At 37.6% G+C, this 18502-nt stretch overlaps 1 protein-coding gene across 2 annotated transcripts in view; it reads right to left on the reverse strand.

Moving 5' to 3' along the window:
• Positions 1 to 18411, reverse strand: part of npepps (aminopeptidase puromycin sensitive) — a 23616-nt gene extending 5205 nt beyond the window's left edge. Inside the window, exons 1-19 of one of the 2 annotated variants that reach the window (XM_059537921.1) lie at positions 18367 to 18411; positions 18089 to 18277; positions 11487 to 11571; positions 11267 to 11344; positions 10942 to 11063; positions 9451 to 9558; positions 8836 to 9036; positions 7945 to 8041; positions 7826 to 7859; positions 7478 to 7592; positions 7218 to 7382; positions 6892 to 6996; positions 6596 to 6656; positions 5474 to 5583; positions 5071 to 5134; positions 4823 to 4962; positions 4570 to 4704; positions 3498 to 3717; positions 996 to 1138 (exon numbers count right to left, since the gene is read on the reverse strand). In XM_059537921.1, the coding sequence (XP_059393904.1) occupies positions 996 to 1138; positions 3498 to 3717; positions 4570 to 4704; positions 4823 to 4962; positions 5071 to 5134; positions 5474 to 5583; positions 6596 to 6656; positions 6892 to 6996; positions 7218 to 7382; positions 7478 to 7592; positions 7826 to 7859; positions 7945 to 8041; positions 8836 to 9036; positions 9451 to 9558; positions 10942 to 11063; positions 11267 to 11344; positions 11487 to 11571; positions 18089 to 18211 (2106 nt within the window). In that variant the 5' untranslated portion in view covers positions 18212 to 18277; positions 18367 to 18411. The other variant, XM_059537920.1, reaches the window with a different exon arrangement.
• Between the last annotated feature and the right edge of the window lie 91 nt (positions 18412 to 18502).

The raw sequence follows: 18502 nt of genomic DNA on the forward strand, positions 1-18502 counted from the left end.
CCCTCAAGCATCAGATCGCGCAGCAACATCAAAAAGAACAGCTGAGACCGGCCGACAGTTAGGAGTAGCCTAGCTGAAGCCTTTGCGAAATCTGTAAAATACAGCCGTGGAAGTAACAGGCATACCAGCTGAAGTCACGGACAACCTCCACGTCAGTGCCCATACCCAAGAGAGCGTGAGCAGATAACGAGCTCACACACGCTTTCTGCTTGAGGAGTGCATCGACTCCAGCGCGAATCCACTGTCCTGGTGGGCCAGTGGTGACGCGATAATCAGTCTAGATTTCCGCTGCTGTCCAAAGTCGCGCGCACATACATGTAATACATGTTAGAACTTCATTTCTTAAAAAAAAAAAAAAAATGGAAAACGCATGTTCTTGTTGCTGTTTGGCATTTAACAATAAATAAAAATGTTTTAAAACGTCTCTGTCAGTTAAAAAAAGCAACAATATATGCTACATAACTCAACGATAGAGCTTTGTATGCAGCAAAATCAGGATAAATTAGGTATGTAAAAAAAAAAAAAAAAAAAAAAAAAACGGCGGTAATACCGCATATCGCGCTATTGAGCCACCCATAATAACCGCAGGGGAAATTTCTTAACCGCGACAGCCCTATGATGTTCATTCATGTTTATTTTGTGCTATAACTAGTAATAAAGATGAGACTATCAGTATATATGTATAATTAAACAGCACAAAACAATGTTATTGTTTGTATTTTGTGGTGATATTGACAGAATTTTAAAATCTGAGACTGTTTCATATTCAATCTTTATCTTGGGATTTAAGAATCCAGATTAGTATCAACTAAAATGAGCAATCTATATTGTTATTCAATCACTAGCATCGCCACAGCTGTTTCTGTTGTATTTTACACTAAACAGAAACGCACCATCTATTCATTTCAGAAGGATTTTTATTTTTATTTTGTTGCATCACTAGAACACTGATGCAAATGTGTCTGTACTATGAACAGAAATGCAAGATGACTCACTGGACTCCTGAGGTCTGCAGGCAGGATCTGTTTACCCTCCACGTGTTCTTTGAATCTCCGCCGAGCCTCCTCCAGTGTGGCCTTATGCCCCGCTTTACCCAGCTTCCCCAGCACCAGACCCCGCAGCAGGGCGTCCAAATGCCCTGAACAAGACACAGGGGAGAAGGGCAACCAACAAAAGAACACTTCATTTGAATGTCTCTTGACAAACGAATGATAACTATTCAAAAAGAAACCATGAGCAAGCATAAGTCTGTGTGAGAAACAGTGCAGATTTTATTAAGTTATTTGGGTGAACTATTCCTTTATAGTTCTTTTTTAGAAGAAGAATATATATCTTCTTGCATGTCATGTGAGGGGCTGTATATACAGTGCCATGCAAAGGTTTGGAAACCCCTTGCACAATCTGTGAAAATGTGAATAATAAAAAAATAAAAATAAGAGAAATCGTCCAAAATGCATGTTACCACATTCAAAAGTTTGGGAACCCTTGGTTCTTAATACTGTGTGCTGTTACCTGGATGATCCATGACTGTTTTTTCTGTTTTGTGATGGTTGTTCATGAGTCCCTTGATTGTTTTGAACAGTTAAACTGAGCACCGTTCTTCAGAAAAATCCTCTAGGTCCTGCAGATACTTCACTTTTCCAGCATCTTTCACATATCTAAACCCTTTCCAGCAACATTCACTGATGCTCCAGAAGGAAACACAATGCATTAAGAGCTGGGGGGTGAAAACTTTTGAATTTGAATTTGAAGATCAAGGTTAATTGTACTTCATTTGTGCTCCTGGAAACATCTTCAGTTGCTGCTGATGGGCAGTACTAAATAGAAAAAATTTGGATGACATCATCCTGTTCAGCTATTGTCAGCTATTAATGCATCTTGTTTCCTTCTGGAGCATCAGTGGATGTTTGAACCTTTTTTAATAGTTGTGTTTGAGTGCCTCAATTGTCAGTGTGAAAAGATGGATCTCAAAATCATACAGTCACTGCTGGAAAGGGTTCAAATATGCAAAGATGCTGGAAAACTGAAGTATCTGCAGGACCCTAGAGGATTATTCTGAAGAACAGTTCTCAGTTTAACTGTTCAGAACAAACAGTTCAGCCAGGTAACCAAAAACAGTATTACGAACCAAGTTCGAATGGGGTTATTTAAATAATTTCAGCTATTTTTTTATCTTATGGACAAAATGTAAACATATTTTATGTAAAATATCTTACTCAGGACAATACTAAATAAAAAATAACATGCATTTTGTATGATATATCTTATTTTGTTCAAATTATTCACATTTTCAGAGATTCTGCAAGGGGTTCCCAAACTTTGGCATGCCACTGTATCCGTCCGTGTTGGAACACAAATAAATGAAAAGAAATCCAGCTAGTTTGTGGTTATTTATTAATTTGAATGAAAAACACACAATAACAATAAAACAAAGACAAACTTAACTTATATTAAACATGGAATATGGGCAAATATGCACTTTTGCTTTTCGCTTTGACACCAAATCCTCCGTCATCTTGTCAGTCTACTCTCCTTACTCTATTCACATAAGTGAAATGTGACTCCTGCTGCTAATGCTGTATGGAGTAGATGGTTTCCATTTATATTGCAGCATCCATTATCAAAAAAAAGAGTTTTTTATTTTTTGAATAATTTAAGTAAAATGATGGTGGAGGCGGTGAGCCGTTAATGGCCAATGAACACTGTAACTACAAAGGCAGGCTTACTTCAAAGTAATTATTTTATATTTATATATTTTTCATTTAAATAAGAAATGCTTGAAAGCTACATATTTTTGATTTATTTATATATACATTCATGATTTCTATATTTAATTAATAATTTAATTAATTAACTTATTAAAATAACAAATCTAAATCAATAACATTTGTTTTTTACATCGTAGTCAAATTGGTTTTGAAAATGCAAAGCGCAATATCACTCTTCCTGCTATCTACTACAGAAACTTTTGTATTGTGTTAACCCTTACCTTATATTAAAAATGTAAAAAAAAAACGGCTTGTGAAATTGCCATGATATAACATTTATATATCAACTCTCTTTCAGTTTTTGACAACATGACAGGAGCGCTGTCACACATTGCATTTAGCTTATCATAACCAAGGTTATTTACATAGAGAACATATTCAAATGTTTAAATTGAAGGCAGCGAGAAATTGGTGATGTGAAAATAAATTCTGACTGTTTGAGTGCAAGAAACCTAGACTGTTAGATGGAGTGCAAAGAAAAGTGCAGGATGTGTCACCTTTAAAGGGATAGTTCACCCAAAAATTTTAATTGTCGTCATTTTCTCACCCAAAATTACTTACTTTCTTCAGTGGAACATAAAAGTCTCAGTGTGTTTGTTTATACAATGAAAGTCAATGGCCTCTTCATCTTTTAAGTTCCACAGGTGAAAGAAAGTTCAGGTTCAGAATGACATGAGAGTGAATATTTATGACACACAATGTCCATACGCCTTCAGTTCGGTCTCTTACCCTCTCCGGTTTTACTGTCCCAGCCCAGCTTCATGCCGATAGGGGTGAAGAGATCTCGAATGAACTCTTGGATGTCCTCGTGGAAGTCAGTGTGTGAGAGCAGAGAGGACAGAACACCCAGATTACAGCTCAGGTCACTCCACACTGTGTAGTTTGGCTCATTCACAAATGCTTCCATCACCTTCAACACCTCCACAGTACTGATCATACCTGCTCGAGCCTGAGGGCATGACAGAGAGAGAGAGACACTATTAAGAACAGACAGTGGTAATGGACAGAGAAGAAATGGAAACGAATAATGATAATGCCGAAATGGCTTTTCTTTTCAGCAACACTGAACACAAAGATAACAACATTTGGAAAAAAAAGATTTGTAGCCTACAAAAAAGCTTAATGACACACCAATACTAAATCACTAAAAAACCCACAAGCACACAATATACTTTTGTATTCTTAATTTAATACTTAATTTAATTTAATTAAAAAAAAAAAACATATAAAAGTATAGTTCACCCAAAAATCATCCAGTTTTGGCCTCAATTTGTCCCAAACTTGTTTCTTTCTTCTGCTGAACATACAAGATAAGTGGGTAGCCAAACAGTTGCTGGTCCCCAGTGATTTCCATAGTATGGAAGAAAGTACTATGAAAGTCAATGGGGAGTTTTGAAGTAAACTATCCCTTTAATTAGATTTTTTTGTGCCATTTAAATAACTAATATTTTATTATTATAAAAAAAAAAAAAAAAAACAGAATTTATCCAACGGATATTAAAAACAACAACTTCCTCTATGCTTCTATTATTTCAGCTAATTGCCTACTTGACATTTCTCAGTATCTACAGGTTTTTTTATTTACTTTTTTTTTTTTTGTGCTGAAGTTACAAAACCCACATGACTTGATTCTTAATTTATAATGTATTAGTCAGGCCTGGAGGCATGAAAGAACCTGACTTCCATAAGACTTTGTAACTTGACACTTCACTCTTAATACTGGAGACTTGACTCAAGATGGAGACCTGAGCCTCTACTCTGACTTGCAAACACTGATTCAGACTGATGTGTGGCGTCTCACCAGGGAGAAGAGGTCATTTTGCAGACCCAGGCGGTCCACAGGCAGAAGCGTGAGATCTCGGATACCAGGAAGCAAACTTTCCAACATTGCAGAGCTGTACTGGATCCTGTAGAATCCCACGGTACCTGGATTAATCTGCACATGGTAGAAAACAATGTGATTTTATAAATGCACTTTGAAGACTTTCAGTATAGTATAAAATAACAGTATAAATAAACTTTTCCATAAAATCTACAAAATGCAGCAATCTGACCTTGAGCCAATGGTCAGGTGCAACGTTGGTGATGTTAATTGTGGTTTCAGGCTGGTCCAACAGAACCTCCATCTTGGAGCAGCTCGGGTCATCACTAGTGCAGATACTGATGGGAACCATCCAATTGGGGCAGTTCTCATCTAGAACATAAAAACAGATATTACAGTATAGAAAAATACAAAAAAAAAAAACGAATTGTTAAACAAAGTCAGAGGCTTCTATAGTTTAACTGCTTTCTTTGCATGTACCATTACGTGGTCCGCTAGCACAGAACTTCTTCTGAGAGATTTTCAGCATGCGGTCACTGCCATGCTGGAGGGAAAAAAACAAACCCAAACCAATTATTTCAGCTCTGATTAAATCTGGTATTACCAAGACAACAGTTGTTATTACCAGATGCTCCCTGAAAAGCTCATAGTCAATCCCAGCAAGACTTCTCAATGCCCGAGGGGTATTTAAATCATATTTGAAACTTCAGAAAATTTGAAACTTTGAAAATGTGTGTGTGTGTGTATATAAAAAAAACATTTCTCTGGATGTTCATACATATATATATATATATATATATATATATATACACACAATCCCACAGTGCTGAATCAGATCAAAACCAAACCTTGATGTCTATGAGAATGAGTTTGTAACTGTTACCTGCTCTTGATCCACTCCTATAATAGGGAATCCCATTTGTTTGGTCCAGGAATTCATCACTGCAGCAATAGGTTTCCCACTTGCATGCTCCAAACACTCCCATAGGTCCTCTGGGATATATAAAGAGAGAACGTCACACCCTTTCTTTCTGACAACACAACAATTAACAAAGCATAATAACAACACTGCTGCATGATCACACACACGCCCACAACACTCGCGCCAAATACGATGTCACGTCAGAATTACAATGTAACACACTGTGTAATTACTACAGCTGTAATCACTGTTGTTTGGATCGGATCGTGGGCCACAAGCAATGCTAAATCATTTCCTTTTAGAGCCACTTTCCTACATACAAGTGAAAATATGTTTTTTTCTTTTACAATTCACAGTGAGCTCTTCAAACTCCAGACGTTTCAATTCATACAAATTGTAACTTTTCAACAAAATAGTCACAATTTTTCATTTTTTTGTGGTGTGTTGCAGGATAAAAATCAAAGAACAGAAAACGAGTGCACCATTTTGTTCTATAAAGACTAAGTTTTTAAAATGATAATGTATGCTTTTTAATACTGTATTATAATGTTTAAAGTTTGAAAACATAAAATGCAGATTTTAGAAACATCGTCCCACATTTAACCAGAGAAACTGATACACAGTTCACTCTGTCCATGACACACAGAAAGCTTTCCACAGTTAAAGATAACTGCTGTTTATACTGATCAGTAATTGTCATGAAAATAATTACGATTTATGACTTCATTGAGTTTTGTTCAAATATAGTCTAAGCCTATAACAGAGACTTTAAGAACTCTTTTATTCATATTTCATGTCATGATGAAACGGTTATATTCTTGTTTTGTTTGGTGGTGGTTGTTTTTTAACACCATATTTGGCTATTTTCATGCCAAAAATCCCTATTTGAGTTAGAAACGATAAGACACCTAAAAATTCTACAACTAAATTTGGCCGTCAGATAATTGTGAACAGGTGGTTATGTAACAATCACTATAAGTCTATCTTGGGTTTACAAGGTCATTAGGCCGTTTAGTCATCAAGATACAAATTATTAGAGGGTCAAAGCTTAATCTACGCAAAGATTGTGGCGTGTTAACTTACCAGTAGATGCATTTTTGTGCTGGAACTTCAAAAGGTAAGCATTCATTCCCTTTCTAAAATCCTAGAAAAAAATATCATTTAATCAGACATAACTCAAAACCAAAGACCTAAAGGTAACTGTAAAGAATTGCAAATTAATCTGAAAGTCAGTATTAACAAGGGCTGCTAGCAAAAATTAACAAAAGAATGACATTGACTCCAGCAAAATAGACATCTGGAAAACCCACATCGACTGCCTGCCTGACAGATCAACACTGGGAATGTCTTTCTGCAGCTGGCTGAGCATGACCTCTCACCTCATCGCCGATGTAGTTATGCAGCATGCGAATGACAGAGGCCCCTTTGCTGTACGATATGGCATCGAATATTTCATCCACTTCTGAAGGGTGTCCGACATCAACCTATGATTCACAACACACACGCTCTGAAACATGACTCGGAGATCAATATTTCATCAGGCTAAATCTGGGTGTGGAATTTAAATGCTGTAAGCGATACGGCCGAGCAGACTGCAAATCAAAACTTCCTGCTATCCACACGAACCCTTAAAAGCAACAAACAAAACAGGCGCACACTGGGAGATCTGGGTGCAATGAGAAAGATCCACTCATCTGTTGCAGACCTCAATAGGGTGGCTGTTATCTAACGCATCCAGGTCCAAAGCCCTAGTGTAATCGGCAGACACAAACTGGGTCCAGATGTCGTACTCAGGGAAACAGTGGTCCACACAAAGGTACTCGATCCAAGATGCAAAGCCTTCGTTTAGCCACAAATGAGTCCACCATTCCTGCAGCAACAGACATGTTCTCAGCACCCAGAATAACACAGTTATATTCAAATACCACTGTGACCTACAAAAACTATAAGTGGCTGAACACTCACCATAGTAACCAGGTTCCCGAACCACTGATGTGCCAGCTCGTGGCCGACTACAAGGGCGACCCACTGCCGGGACGATGCACACGAGTTCTTTGGGTCAATCAGCAGAGCCGTCTCCCTGCGAGGGGTAAGCACGAGATTATAAATAAGGAAATAAGAAATGAATAAGAACAAAACATAACGTGGCTCATATTGTTCAGATATGGCTGGGGATTAACATGCTACCAAGACAGATGAAATATTAATGAAGTTCTCCTGAACAGACGCTTTCAAAAAGCACAAGGTTCTGGGTTTCCGTGATGATTTATCAAGTCTCAGGATTACGATTTAATCATGTCATTTAAAAGTCACCTGTAAGTAACAAGGCCCCAGTTTTCCATGGCACCTACAGGACGCAAGAGCACCAAAGGTTAAAACTAAATATAACAATGTCTATGAAAGGTTTCATATTTCATGAAAATGATACAAACCAGCAGCAAAATCAGCAATAGCAATTAGATCAATTTTAGGCAACGGATAAGGAACGCTGAAATAGTCTTTGTAGAACGGAAGGGTCTTTGTAGCAACCTGGAAAAAAGAGAAAAATGTTTTTCACAGGATGATACTTTGACAAGAGTTGTTATAAATCACTATATATATATAGTATATTATAGTATATATATATATATATATATATATATTGTACATTATAATTTCTGCGATGTTATTTATTGTAGCACTTTATTTTTAATATCACATTTATCAATAATAGTCCAAAATGACAATAATTGTTAGCTTATGATATAAATATTATAATAATATATAATAATATTTATAAAAATAATAATATACTACAGTTCAAAAGTTTGGGGTGAGTAATGTTTGTTATGCTCACAGAGTCTGATTAACTAGATCAAAAATACAGTAAAACTCTGCAAAATATTTACATTTAAAATAAAAATGTTCTATTATCGATGTTAATACTTTTTTCCAAAACCATAATACATTTTGTCTGGATTCTTTGAAGAATAGAAAATACAAAACAACAGCTTTTATTTAAAAAATAAATATTTTTTAACAGTTTGAGGCTCTTTGATCAATTTATTGTGTCCTTAAATAGAATAACTTATTTAGTCATGTACTAATTCCAAACCTTTGAATGGTGATGTATATTTTTTTTATTTAATCAGACGTTTGGAAATAAAATGTAAAAAAATATAAATTGTATTATATTATTTATGTAGAGAGTACAGTATTATACCGACCTGTATAAATAATTTTATATGTGGCTTTGTTGTTTAGACTACAAATACCTAAACCACTTTAAGTCTGATATGCCAAAAAATGAAAACAGTCACAAATTGAGAGAGTGCTTGCCATACCTCCAGTGCAAATCTCCCTTGCTCTGCCTTTCCAACAGGAGTGTACACACGGACCGTCACACCATCTGATGACTGACTCTCCACAAAGTCATACTCGCCAATGACAAACGCCACCAGGTAGGTGGACATGATGGGTGTAGTGGCAAACTTCACCTCCACCAGACTATGATCTTCTGGATATGGCTTTCGATCAACAACATTCTGCACAGATAAAGAAAAGTCAGATTCAATTTGCATCACATTTTGGCCACAGTGTGAAAAAAAATGACCATTTGTGGTTGGCCGATTTACAATTCAATTGATAAAACCACAACAACAAATAACTTCCTAAGAATGATAAAAAACCAATAGCAGAGGTTATTAGAACAATAAAGTGGTCTAAAATTCATTTTCAACAGAAGGAATGCGAATGGCACACATCACAGATCAAAACTTGTATTCTGAATGTGCGCCACAAGTGTAATGACTCAAAAAACGTACATCGGCTAGGGGAGGCACAACGCCTCCGGGCCTGTGTTAGATAATGCATGTGTCTGACAGTAATGTGAATCTAGTCATTTAGGGAGATTTGTTTCCAGAGGGAAAGATCAGAAGAAAAAAAAAAAAGACACGTACCATATTTGACAAGGCTACCCTGTCCTTTGGGACGATAAGGGTGATGTCAAAAGTGGCTTTGATAGCGGGTTCGTCCCAGCAAGGGAAAGCTCGACGAGCGTCTGTGGCCTGGAGGGGGTGAGAGATGTCGAGAGAATGAGACAGCGAGACAGGAAGAGAGGACTCAGGGTAAGCGTGTGTTGCAGTGATTCAAACAAAGGATATTTGCATGGCATCAAAAACCACAGATGCACAAAAGCACTTTCTTTCTTTTTTTCTTAAGGCCAAGTCAGGTCAGCAATTTGGATTTGTAGTTGCCCTGTCAACATTTTCTTATTTAAGTTGGTTTGAAAAACCCAACTTACTGATATTTTACTTAAGCTATTTCTTCTTCTAATTATTCTGAGACTCAATTTTCCAAACATATCTTTTATACTATTGTTTGCAATTTGTTTATCGCGCAATTTAACTGGTATCTACACTTTTATTATCATAATAAACTTGTCTGATAAAATATTGCCCTGCCAACATTTTCAATGGGCCAGTGACAAAAAAGGTTTTTTGTTTATATATTTTTTGTTAATTCCACAGATCATTTCGATTACTTTTTTCTTAAATAAAAACACCTTTGCTGGAGAAACATGGCAAAAGCATTATTAATGTTTTAGTTATCTTTTTTTTTGTCCTTTTTTAGAAAATTTGAATCAAGGTGAAAATTAATAATAGACACTTTTGCTGGAAAATTATGCCATGTGATGCAAAATATTACTGATGACTTACACACACCCAAAACCAGACTGACTATAACAAGTCTTTTTTTCCATGTTAGTCAGCTGCTAGACAACATTACCTTGCAGACAGATCAGCAAAGTGTACAACGACAGCATAGATTACATCACGGAAAAAACAAACATTTAAGCTTAGCAAGTCATAAAAATGGATGTAAAAATCAATGCATGTATATTTTTCAGTGGCAACGCAGCACTAAACCGAAAGGGCAAATTACTTTTCCATCAACTCTCTTACACTGGCCTCGAGTCCTTATCATTGAGGTAGTTTTAAGTTCACTTAAGAGACTAAACTTTCAGTTAATTGTCCCCTTCCACATTAAAACCTACCAAGTGAAAACATAATAAGCAGGAGTATCGTCATAGTGAAACATGCAAATATATTAAAAATGGTACAATATGCATACTATTAAAGGCCAAGCAACACATTTTGCAACAGGTTTGATTTTACTACAATTTTACTTCTGCACGACTCCATTATAAACTCCTGTATAATGACTTGCTTGTTTTTCTCTATTTGCAAGAATAAAAGTGTTTGCTGAATGCCTATGTGAATTTGTATTCTTCTCCATCGAGACAGACGGTCAAGATCTCAGAGGAAAGTGAATGATTGAGCAGGAAGAGCGAGAAGGGGACATGACAAATGACTGGGCTAAAGCAAACAGTGGCAGAGAAAGTGAGCGAGCAAACAAATGAATGAACCAATACCCTGATATGAATTTACCTCAAACTGTGTGACGGCAGCGTACCGGATTTCTCCCGAAGGAGTTGTGTATTTACTCCTATAGAAGCCTTTCATTTTGTCATTCAGCTCTCCAACGAAGTCTATTTTCAATGATCCCGACCCTGAAAAACAAGAATCCCATGATAAAAAAAACAAAAGGCACATAAAACAGTAGGACAGAGCAAGGAAGGCCCATTCATCTTTTTACAGGAAGCTGTTAGAGCCGCTTTCATCTGACAATAAACAGACAACAGCAACTAATTACACAGAGATTGTTGACATGACTGCAGCAGGCTCCTTCCAGGCCACATTAGATGTGCTTTACCTTTTTGCAGAGTGCTGGGGAAACATAGAGTCACCTTCTCATCCTCATTCTGATAGTTAATTCCTGTAGCGTTAATTTCTAAATGGACGGTGAGAAAATGAGCACAGTTAATCCTAAAAATAAAACAGACTATGAACCATTTAATGCAGGTCGAACCAGTAATCAGTCAAAAGTCAAGCAAATACATCAACTAAATGTGGATTTGCAGTTTCACACTCACCTTCCCCCCCTTCAGGCACAAAAGAAGCAGTAATTATGTCTATATCAGCACAGTTCATCACAATCTGGTTTGTCCCTTGAGTAACCTGTCAAGAACAATGACATACAGTTCAGTTTCAACGTTTATGTGGCTCCGGTTGTTTCATGTCTTCTGGGTTTTCAGTGTTTGGTGTGTGATTTCTTTTCTAGCAACACTTCGTTGCCTTTTGCAAGCTTTGGAAACCTTACTTTGTTTCATACAGTATCAGATAACAGCCATAAAAATGAAACCAACATACAACAGAGCCGATCATAGCGGGAAATTCTTCCTGGTTTAGTAAATACCAAATGACCCTCTTTCTCTGACACAAAAAGAGAAATTATTAGCAAAGTTTAAAATTATATATACTATTATTAAAATAAATATAACTATTAATTGCATTCATTTTTGGGCATATGACAGAGATCTGATATTCTATTTGTTGTATTTCTGTTTTGCATAAAACTGAAGAATATTCTGTACATCCTATACTATATTCTAAAATGATCTGATATAAACTTTTGCATGGATTTAATTGAAAAGAGCTTAGGCTCATGTAACCAGAAGTTTTAAGATATATGAATATGCTTTTAAGTTTTTTTTGCCTCATGGGTTTACATTATCTTAATAAGCAAAGCAATTCAACATTAATTTCCGGGTGTGTCTGTGAAACATAGAGGTACCATCCTAGTAGTTTTTTGCATGCATTAAACGCCGTGTAGAGTGACCATATTTTAGTTTTACAAAAAGAGGACCGTGGCTGTGGGTGGGGTGGAGGGCTGGGGTGTGGTTGGTTGGTGGTTAAAGTAGTGCTCAAATGACCATATCTCAAATATCAAAAAAATATGTCATTTCCTTACCTAAATATATATTTTACAGTCACTGTTATGCATATTGCATTTACATTTATCCAAAGCGTCTTACAAATGAGAACAATAGAAGCAGTCAGGTCAACAAGAGAACAACAACAGTATACAAGTGCCATAACAAGTCTCAGTTAGTCTAGTATAGAACGCATAGGCAGGTTTTTTTAATATAAAATGAAAAGACAAGTAAAGGAAAAGTGCTAGTGTTAGTTGGTTAGGTGCAGGCGAAAAAGATGAGTCTTTAGATGTTTCTTGAAAATGAGTAAAGACTCAGCTGTACGAATTGAGATTGGGAGGTCATTCCACCAGCTGGGCACAGTCCAGGAAAAGGTCAGTGAGAGTGATTTTGAACTTCTTTGGGATGGTACCACAAGGCGTTGTTCACTTGCAGAGCGCAAACTTCTGGAGGGCATATAAGATTTAACCAATGAGTTTAGGTAAGTTGGTGCCGTGCCAGTGGTCGTCTTGTAGGCTAGCATCAGTACCTTGAATTTGATGCGAGCAGCTACTGGTAGCCAGTGTAACCTGATGAGGAGAGGAGTAACGTGAGCTTTTTTCGGCTCATTGAAGACAACCCTCGCTGCTGCATTCTGGATCAACTGCAGAGGCTTGACAGTACATGCAGGAAGGCCTGCCAGGAGAGCATTACAATAGTCCAGTCTGGAGAGAACAAGAGCTTGGACAAGAAGTTGGGTTGCTTGCTCTGACAGGAAGGGTTTAATCTTCCTAATGTTGTATAAGGCAAACCTGCAGGACCGGGTAGTTGTAGCAATGTGGTCTTTGAAGCGTAACTGATGATCCATCACAACTTCTAGGTTTCTAGCTGTCCTCGAAGGAGTAATGGTTGATGAGCCCAGCTGTATAGAGAAGTTGTGATGAAGCAATGGGTTAGCTGGAATCACCAGGAGTTCTGTCTTCGTAAGGTTAAGCTGAAGGTGATGGTCATTCATCCAGCTATGTCACTCAGACAGGCTGAAATGCGAGCAGCTACCGTCGGGTCATCTGGTTGGAATGAGAAGTAGAGTTGGGTGTCATCAGCGTAGCAGTGATAAGAAAAGCCATGCTTCTGAATGACAGATCCTAATGATGTCATGTAGATGGAGAAGAGAAGTGGTCCAAGTACTGAGCCTTGAGGAACCCCAGTAGCAAGATGGTGTGACTTTGAAACATCACCCCTCCAAGACACACTGAAGGATCTGTCAGAGAGGTAGGACTTAACCCACAGGAGTGCTGTTCCAGAGATGCCCATCTTTCTGAGGGTGGACAGGAGAATCTGGTGATTAACAGTGTCAAAAGCAGCAGAAAGGTCCAGTAAGATGAATACCGAGGATTTAGAAGCTGCTCTTGCTAGTCGCAGGGCTTCAGTAACCGAGAGCAGAGCAGTCTCAGTTGAGTGGCCACTTTTGAAGCCAGATTGGTTGCTGTCCAGGAGGTTGTTCTGTACAAGGAACATAGAAAACTGGTTGAACACAGCTCGCTCTAGTGTCTTTGCAATGAATGGAAGAAGGGATACCGGTCTGTAGTTTTCAAGAAGTGCTGGATTTAGAGATGGTTTCTTGAGCAGTGGGCTTACCCGAGCCTGCTTGAATGCTGAGGGAAATGTTCCAGAGTGAAGAGAGGAGTTGATAACGTGAGTAAGCGATATTGATCATAAACACAGCTAGCAAGCTTGCTACTAACGGCCCTCCTTCAAAAAACTTAACATCTAGCACAGTTTCATCATAGGCAGAATGCAAAATGTTTCAATACACGCATTTTAGTAATTAAGAAACATTTCAAATAGGGCTGGGCGATATACAAAAAAAAATGATATCTCGATATTGTCAAATTTTTTACGATATTCTATATATATCTCGATATGTTTGCATTTGCATTTAAATAATAAAAAATAAAACATGATTTTCTTTTGCCCATTAAAAAAAAACAAAAAAAAACCATTTAGATTAAACAGCTAATTTAAGCAGTTAAAAATCTAGACCAAGAGATCACTTACTGCTTTTTATTAAATTAATACATAGGCCTATATGTAACTGAAGCAGTGCAAATTAAGTAACAGTTACAGAAAGTGCATTCTGTCAACTTTTTAGTGCATGCAATTCACAATTTAAACTATGCAACTGGGATAAGTATTTTATTTTAATTTTTTAAACAAGTTTTTAAACTAAGAACACGAGTCTGTCAACTGTCTGTGGTTTTAAGAGAAGCTCTGTGGCATGAAACTATGTTCCTACTGACACTAAAAACCCTCTTAGATGGGGAGCTAGTTGCTGAAGCACATAGCTATTTCTTATATATAAATATATATAAATGAATACCAAAGACTTTTGCATTTTCTCTGTCTATATTATGGAAACTGGTAAACATATCAGTGAAATTCCCCAATAGTAATTCCAAATGGCCATAGCCTATGTTTCTCTATTCAAACATCAGCGGTCGAGTAAGTGCATTTATTTTGCGATCACAAACGCAAACAATACAGTTGAGACCTCACGACAGAACACAGACCGGCTGAACGACGCTTTCATTAGATCGCTCAATTCCAGCTTGTTAGTGTTTTCAGATTATCGTCAGCGGCTCTTCCGCAATGAGGAGTGAGCACGTGCGCATGGTTGCCAGATTGCTTAAAATAAGCAAACACCAGGCAGAAAATGTATCCTTGTAACAGTGGAGCTCTGATTCGGAACTATTGTTATCTGGCAACCGCTATCATTACAGGTCTCGTAGTAGAGGGGCGTAGAGCAGTCAGCAGTTAAAGGTTCCTTTTTTGGACATTCGGCGCGTTCTTTTGGGAAAGTATGCTTGAATTTAAAATATTCCATATTCCCGATATATTCAAATTGTACATCGTCGTCAAAATTATTCCGATATTATCGCTAATATTCGATATATCGCCCAGCCCTAATTTCAATCCTTTAACCCATGGGAAAAATCAACCCATTAACAGTTTAAAAGTAGTCATAGAAAAAATACATAGGCAACCCTGCATTCAACACGAGCTGCAGGAGTCAGATTCGGATGTTCATGGGTTGAAGAGAGAGAGATGGCTGATTCAAAAGAGATTTAAATACTCTGCGTATTGATAGCAGCTCCTCGATTTGTGAAAATTATGCAATATGAGAATGTTTGCAGGGAGCGGGCGGGATTGGACACACAAATCACGGGACCGGGCAATAATGGTCAGAAATTCAGTGGGAGCGGGATTAAGACATCAGTTCCTCACAGCGCTCTAATACAAAAACACACTGGGGATTGTAGATGCAAAAGCTGAATTCCCGAAATTTTGGGTGATTCAGAAATCCCGGACAGATGCATTTTTTTTTAAGGTCCAAAAAGAAAAAATGTCTGGAAAAAGAGAAGAAATATAGTCACTCTAACGTCATGGCAATGTACAGCATAAAGCGAACCTAATAATAATGCGCAATGCGTAAATGCACGTAACTAATGTAAATCAAGCAAGCTTCTAGGCATAGGCCACGAATTGTTGGCGAAATAACACATTAGCGGACATTTTTGTTTGTTTTCAAAAACTTTCCAGGGCCTTGAAAAAGAAAATTCAGATTCACAAACTTTCAAGGATTTCAAGGACCTGTGGGAACCCTGCGAATTGATCAAAAGTGACATTTATAAGCATTCACAATGTTACAGAAGAGTTCTAATTCAAATAAATGCTGTTCTTTTGAACTTTCTATTCATCAAAGAGTTTTAAAAAGAAAAACAGCAGAACTGTTTTCTCCAAGAATTTATATAATAATAATAATAAATGTTTCTTAAACACCAAATCAGCATATCAGAATGATTTCTGAAGGATCATGCGACACTGAAAGGCTGGAGAAATGATGCTGAAAATTCAGCTTTGCGTCACAGAAATTTTATTACATTTAAAAAAATACTAAAATAGAAACGAGCTCATTTCGATTTTAATAATATTTCTCAATATTAGTTTTTTAATATTGTGTTTTTGATTAAATAAATGCAGCATTGATGAGCATGAGATACTTCTTTCAATGACCCTGAGTGTATTGGCATCATGTACTTCAGCCGTTTTTATCTTTGCTCACATTATTGTTCGTACAATTTACCTCTTCCTGTTTTATTGTAGGAAATCTCCGGGAGTACGAGCAAATACGATGCACATGGAAAAACCACCGCCTGAATCCTGACGGCTTTGCTGAGGCTCAAGGGCCAACTCCTGCTGTTGCCGCTATGAAATTCTGACGTGTGCATATATAATCAGATTATGAATAAAAAAGAACAACAGTTTGCATGGCCTCTTATGTTGCAATAGGCTGTTTAATACTGCATTTATTGCATAATGCTGATGTGAAACTTTCCCAGGACGATCAATAGCTTTCATGCTCTCCTCACATCCATAAGCTAGTTTTCATAGACAAATACATCCCAGAGTCAGTAAACGCACTGTTTTAATTATTCCTCAACTGAACTATTACCACACTTTATTGATGGTGAATTAGATCCTGCACAATGATACGCATTGTGTTTAGAGGCTTGAATCTGCCAAGGTGAAGCTTTAGAGAGCACATGTGGCTTGTCGAAGCTAGATGTGACTTGGATACAATGAGTGTACTGGCCATGTGACAACTAGGAGTGCACTACTTCAATGGCATTCATAAAAGGAAGTCAATCACAGTCATAATGCATGTGGCATTGTGGGGGATGTAGTTAATCTCATGCTCCAATAAGTCTTGGCATCAAGACAACATCAACGGCAAGACGACTTTCACAACAGGGCTGCATCAAAGTGGGGTACAACATGACTTGACATGTAAAGCAGTTGGTCTATAAAAGACACTACAAACAATATTACGCAGAGGGATATGCTAGACCTGAATTTCGTCACATTTGGCCTGCACTGACCTTTTCTCCATATTTACAGAAACATTCAGTCATTTTCCCAGTAGTACGTGCTGTGATTGTCCTGATAGGTGTATATATATGTATATATATATATACATTTATACACATACATACATATATATATATATATAAATATAAAACACTAATATATATAGAATGATAAAAATTTAGATACAGATATTCGTTGAATTTAACGAGTATAAAAGTTATGCCTAACTAACAATGAACTTTTCATGAACCTCATATTTTGAAGAATATATATAACAGTATAAAAGTGCATTATTTTGTTCTAAGTCACAAAGTCCACATTGCACCTAGTGTTTCGTGAGGCACTACACTGTGATTATAGTAAGCTATAAAGTATCATGTAAACTGTCAGACAGGTTTAGAGTGACTCAGGAGCTTGTAGACGGAACTGATTCACTCGTCTTGGGCAAATACGTGAAAACTATGACCTGCAAGGCGGTTAAATTACGAAATATATTTGTGTACATGACAGCAGGCTAACGGGGTTAGCAGTGTGGCGCGAGTTACGTTAGCGCTTTAGCTTGCGGGGAAACAAACTTAACGTTACCTGCTTAACGTTAATTATCTTTATTGCGAGAGGTTGGTCTCAGAGGTCATCAGGTTGAAGTATTTAACCACAAATGATCACATTCCAACATGCTGGACTCGTAAATGTGAAAGAATTGGAGGGTAAAGCCGCTGTCTCGCTAGCACTTTAGATTAGCCGCAACGACAGTATCAGCAGTTATTAAAATGCAAAGTTAAAAATCACGCTTAACATGAACATGGCATGACATTATGGCCCGGGGCAGAGGGCCTGCATGGCATCAACATTACCTCCACGGCTGCCTCCAGTTTGCCCTCGAAGGTGAAGTCGATGAGGTCGGGCTTGAGGCGCAGCCCGTAGTTGACGGGGTAGACTTCATTGGGCAACCGCACGAAGGGCCTCCGCTCGGGCATGCTGAATAATGTCGATACGCTAGAGAGCGAATTAAAACGGGCTAGGAGTCTGCTTGCTCGAAGAGTCTGAAACACAAGCTTCGCTATTGGATTTGGAGAGCGGGGTAGGGCTAGCCGTATGACTGACAGAGACACATGAAAAAAACAATACAAACCGTTGGAGAGATGGTCCTCGTTGTGTCCCGCCCCCTTTTCGGTTGGCGACGTTCGAATCGTTCGCTTTTCAGTGAATCGGTTGAACTGGCTCGAACCAAAAGAGTTGTTCACGAATTGGATTGAATCAGTTTACTG

This window comes from Carassius carassius, chromosome 44 (assembly GCF_963082965.1).
Source record: "Carassius carassius chromosome 44, fCarCar2.1, whole genome shotgun sequence".
Taxonomy (NCBI): domain Eukaryota; kingdom Metazoa; phylum Chordata; class Actinopteri; order Cypriniformes; family Cyprinidae; genus Carassius; species Carassius carassius.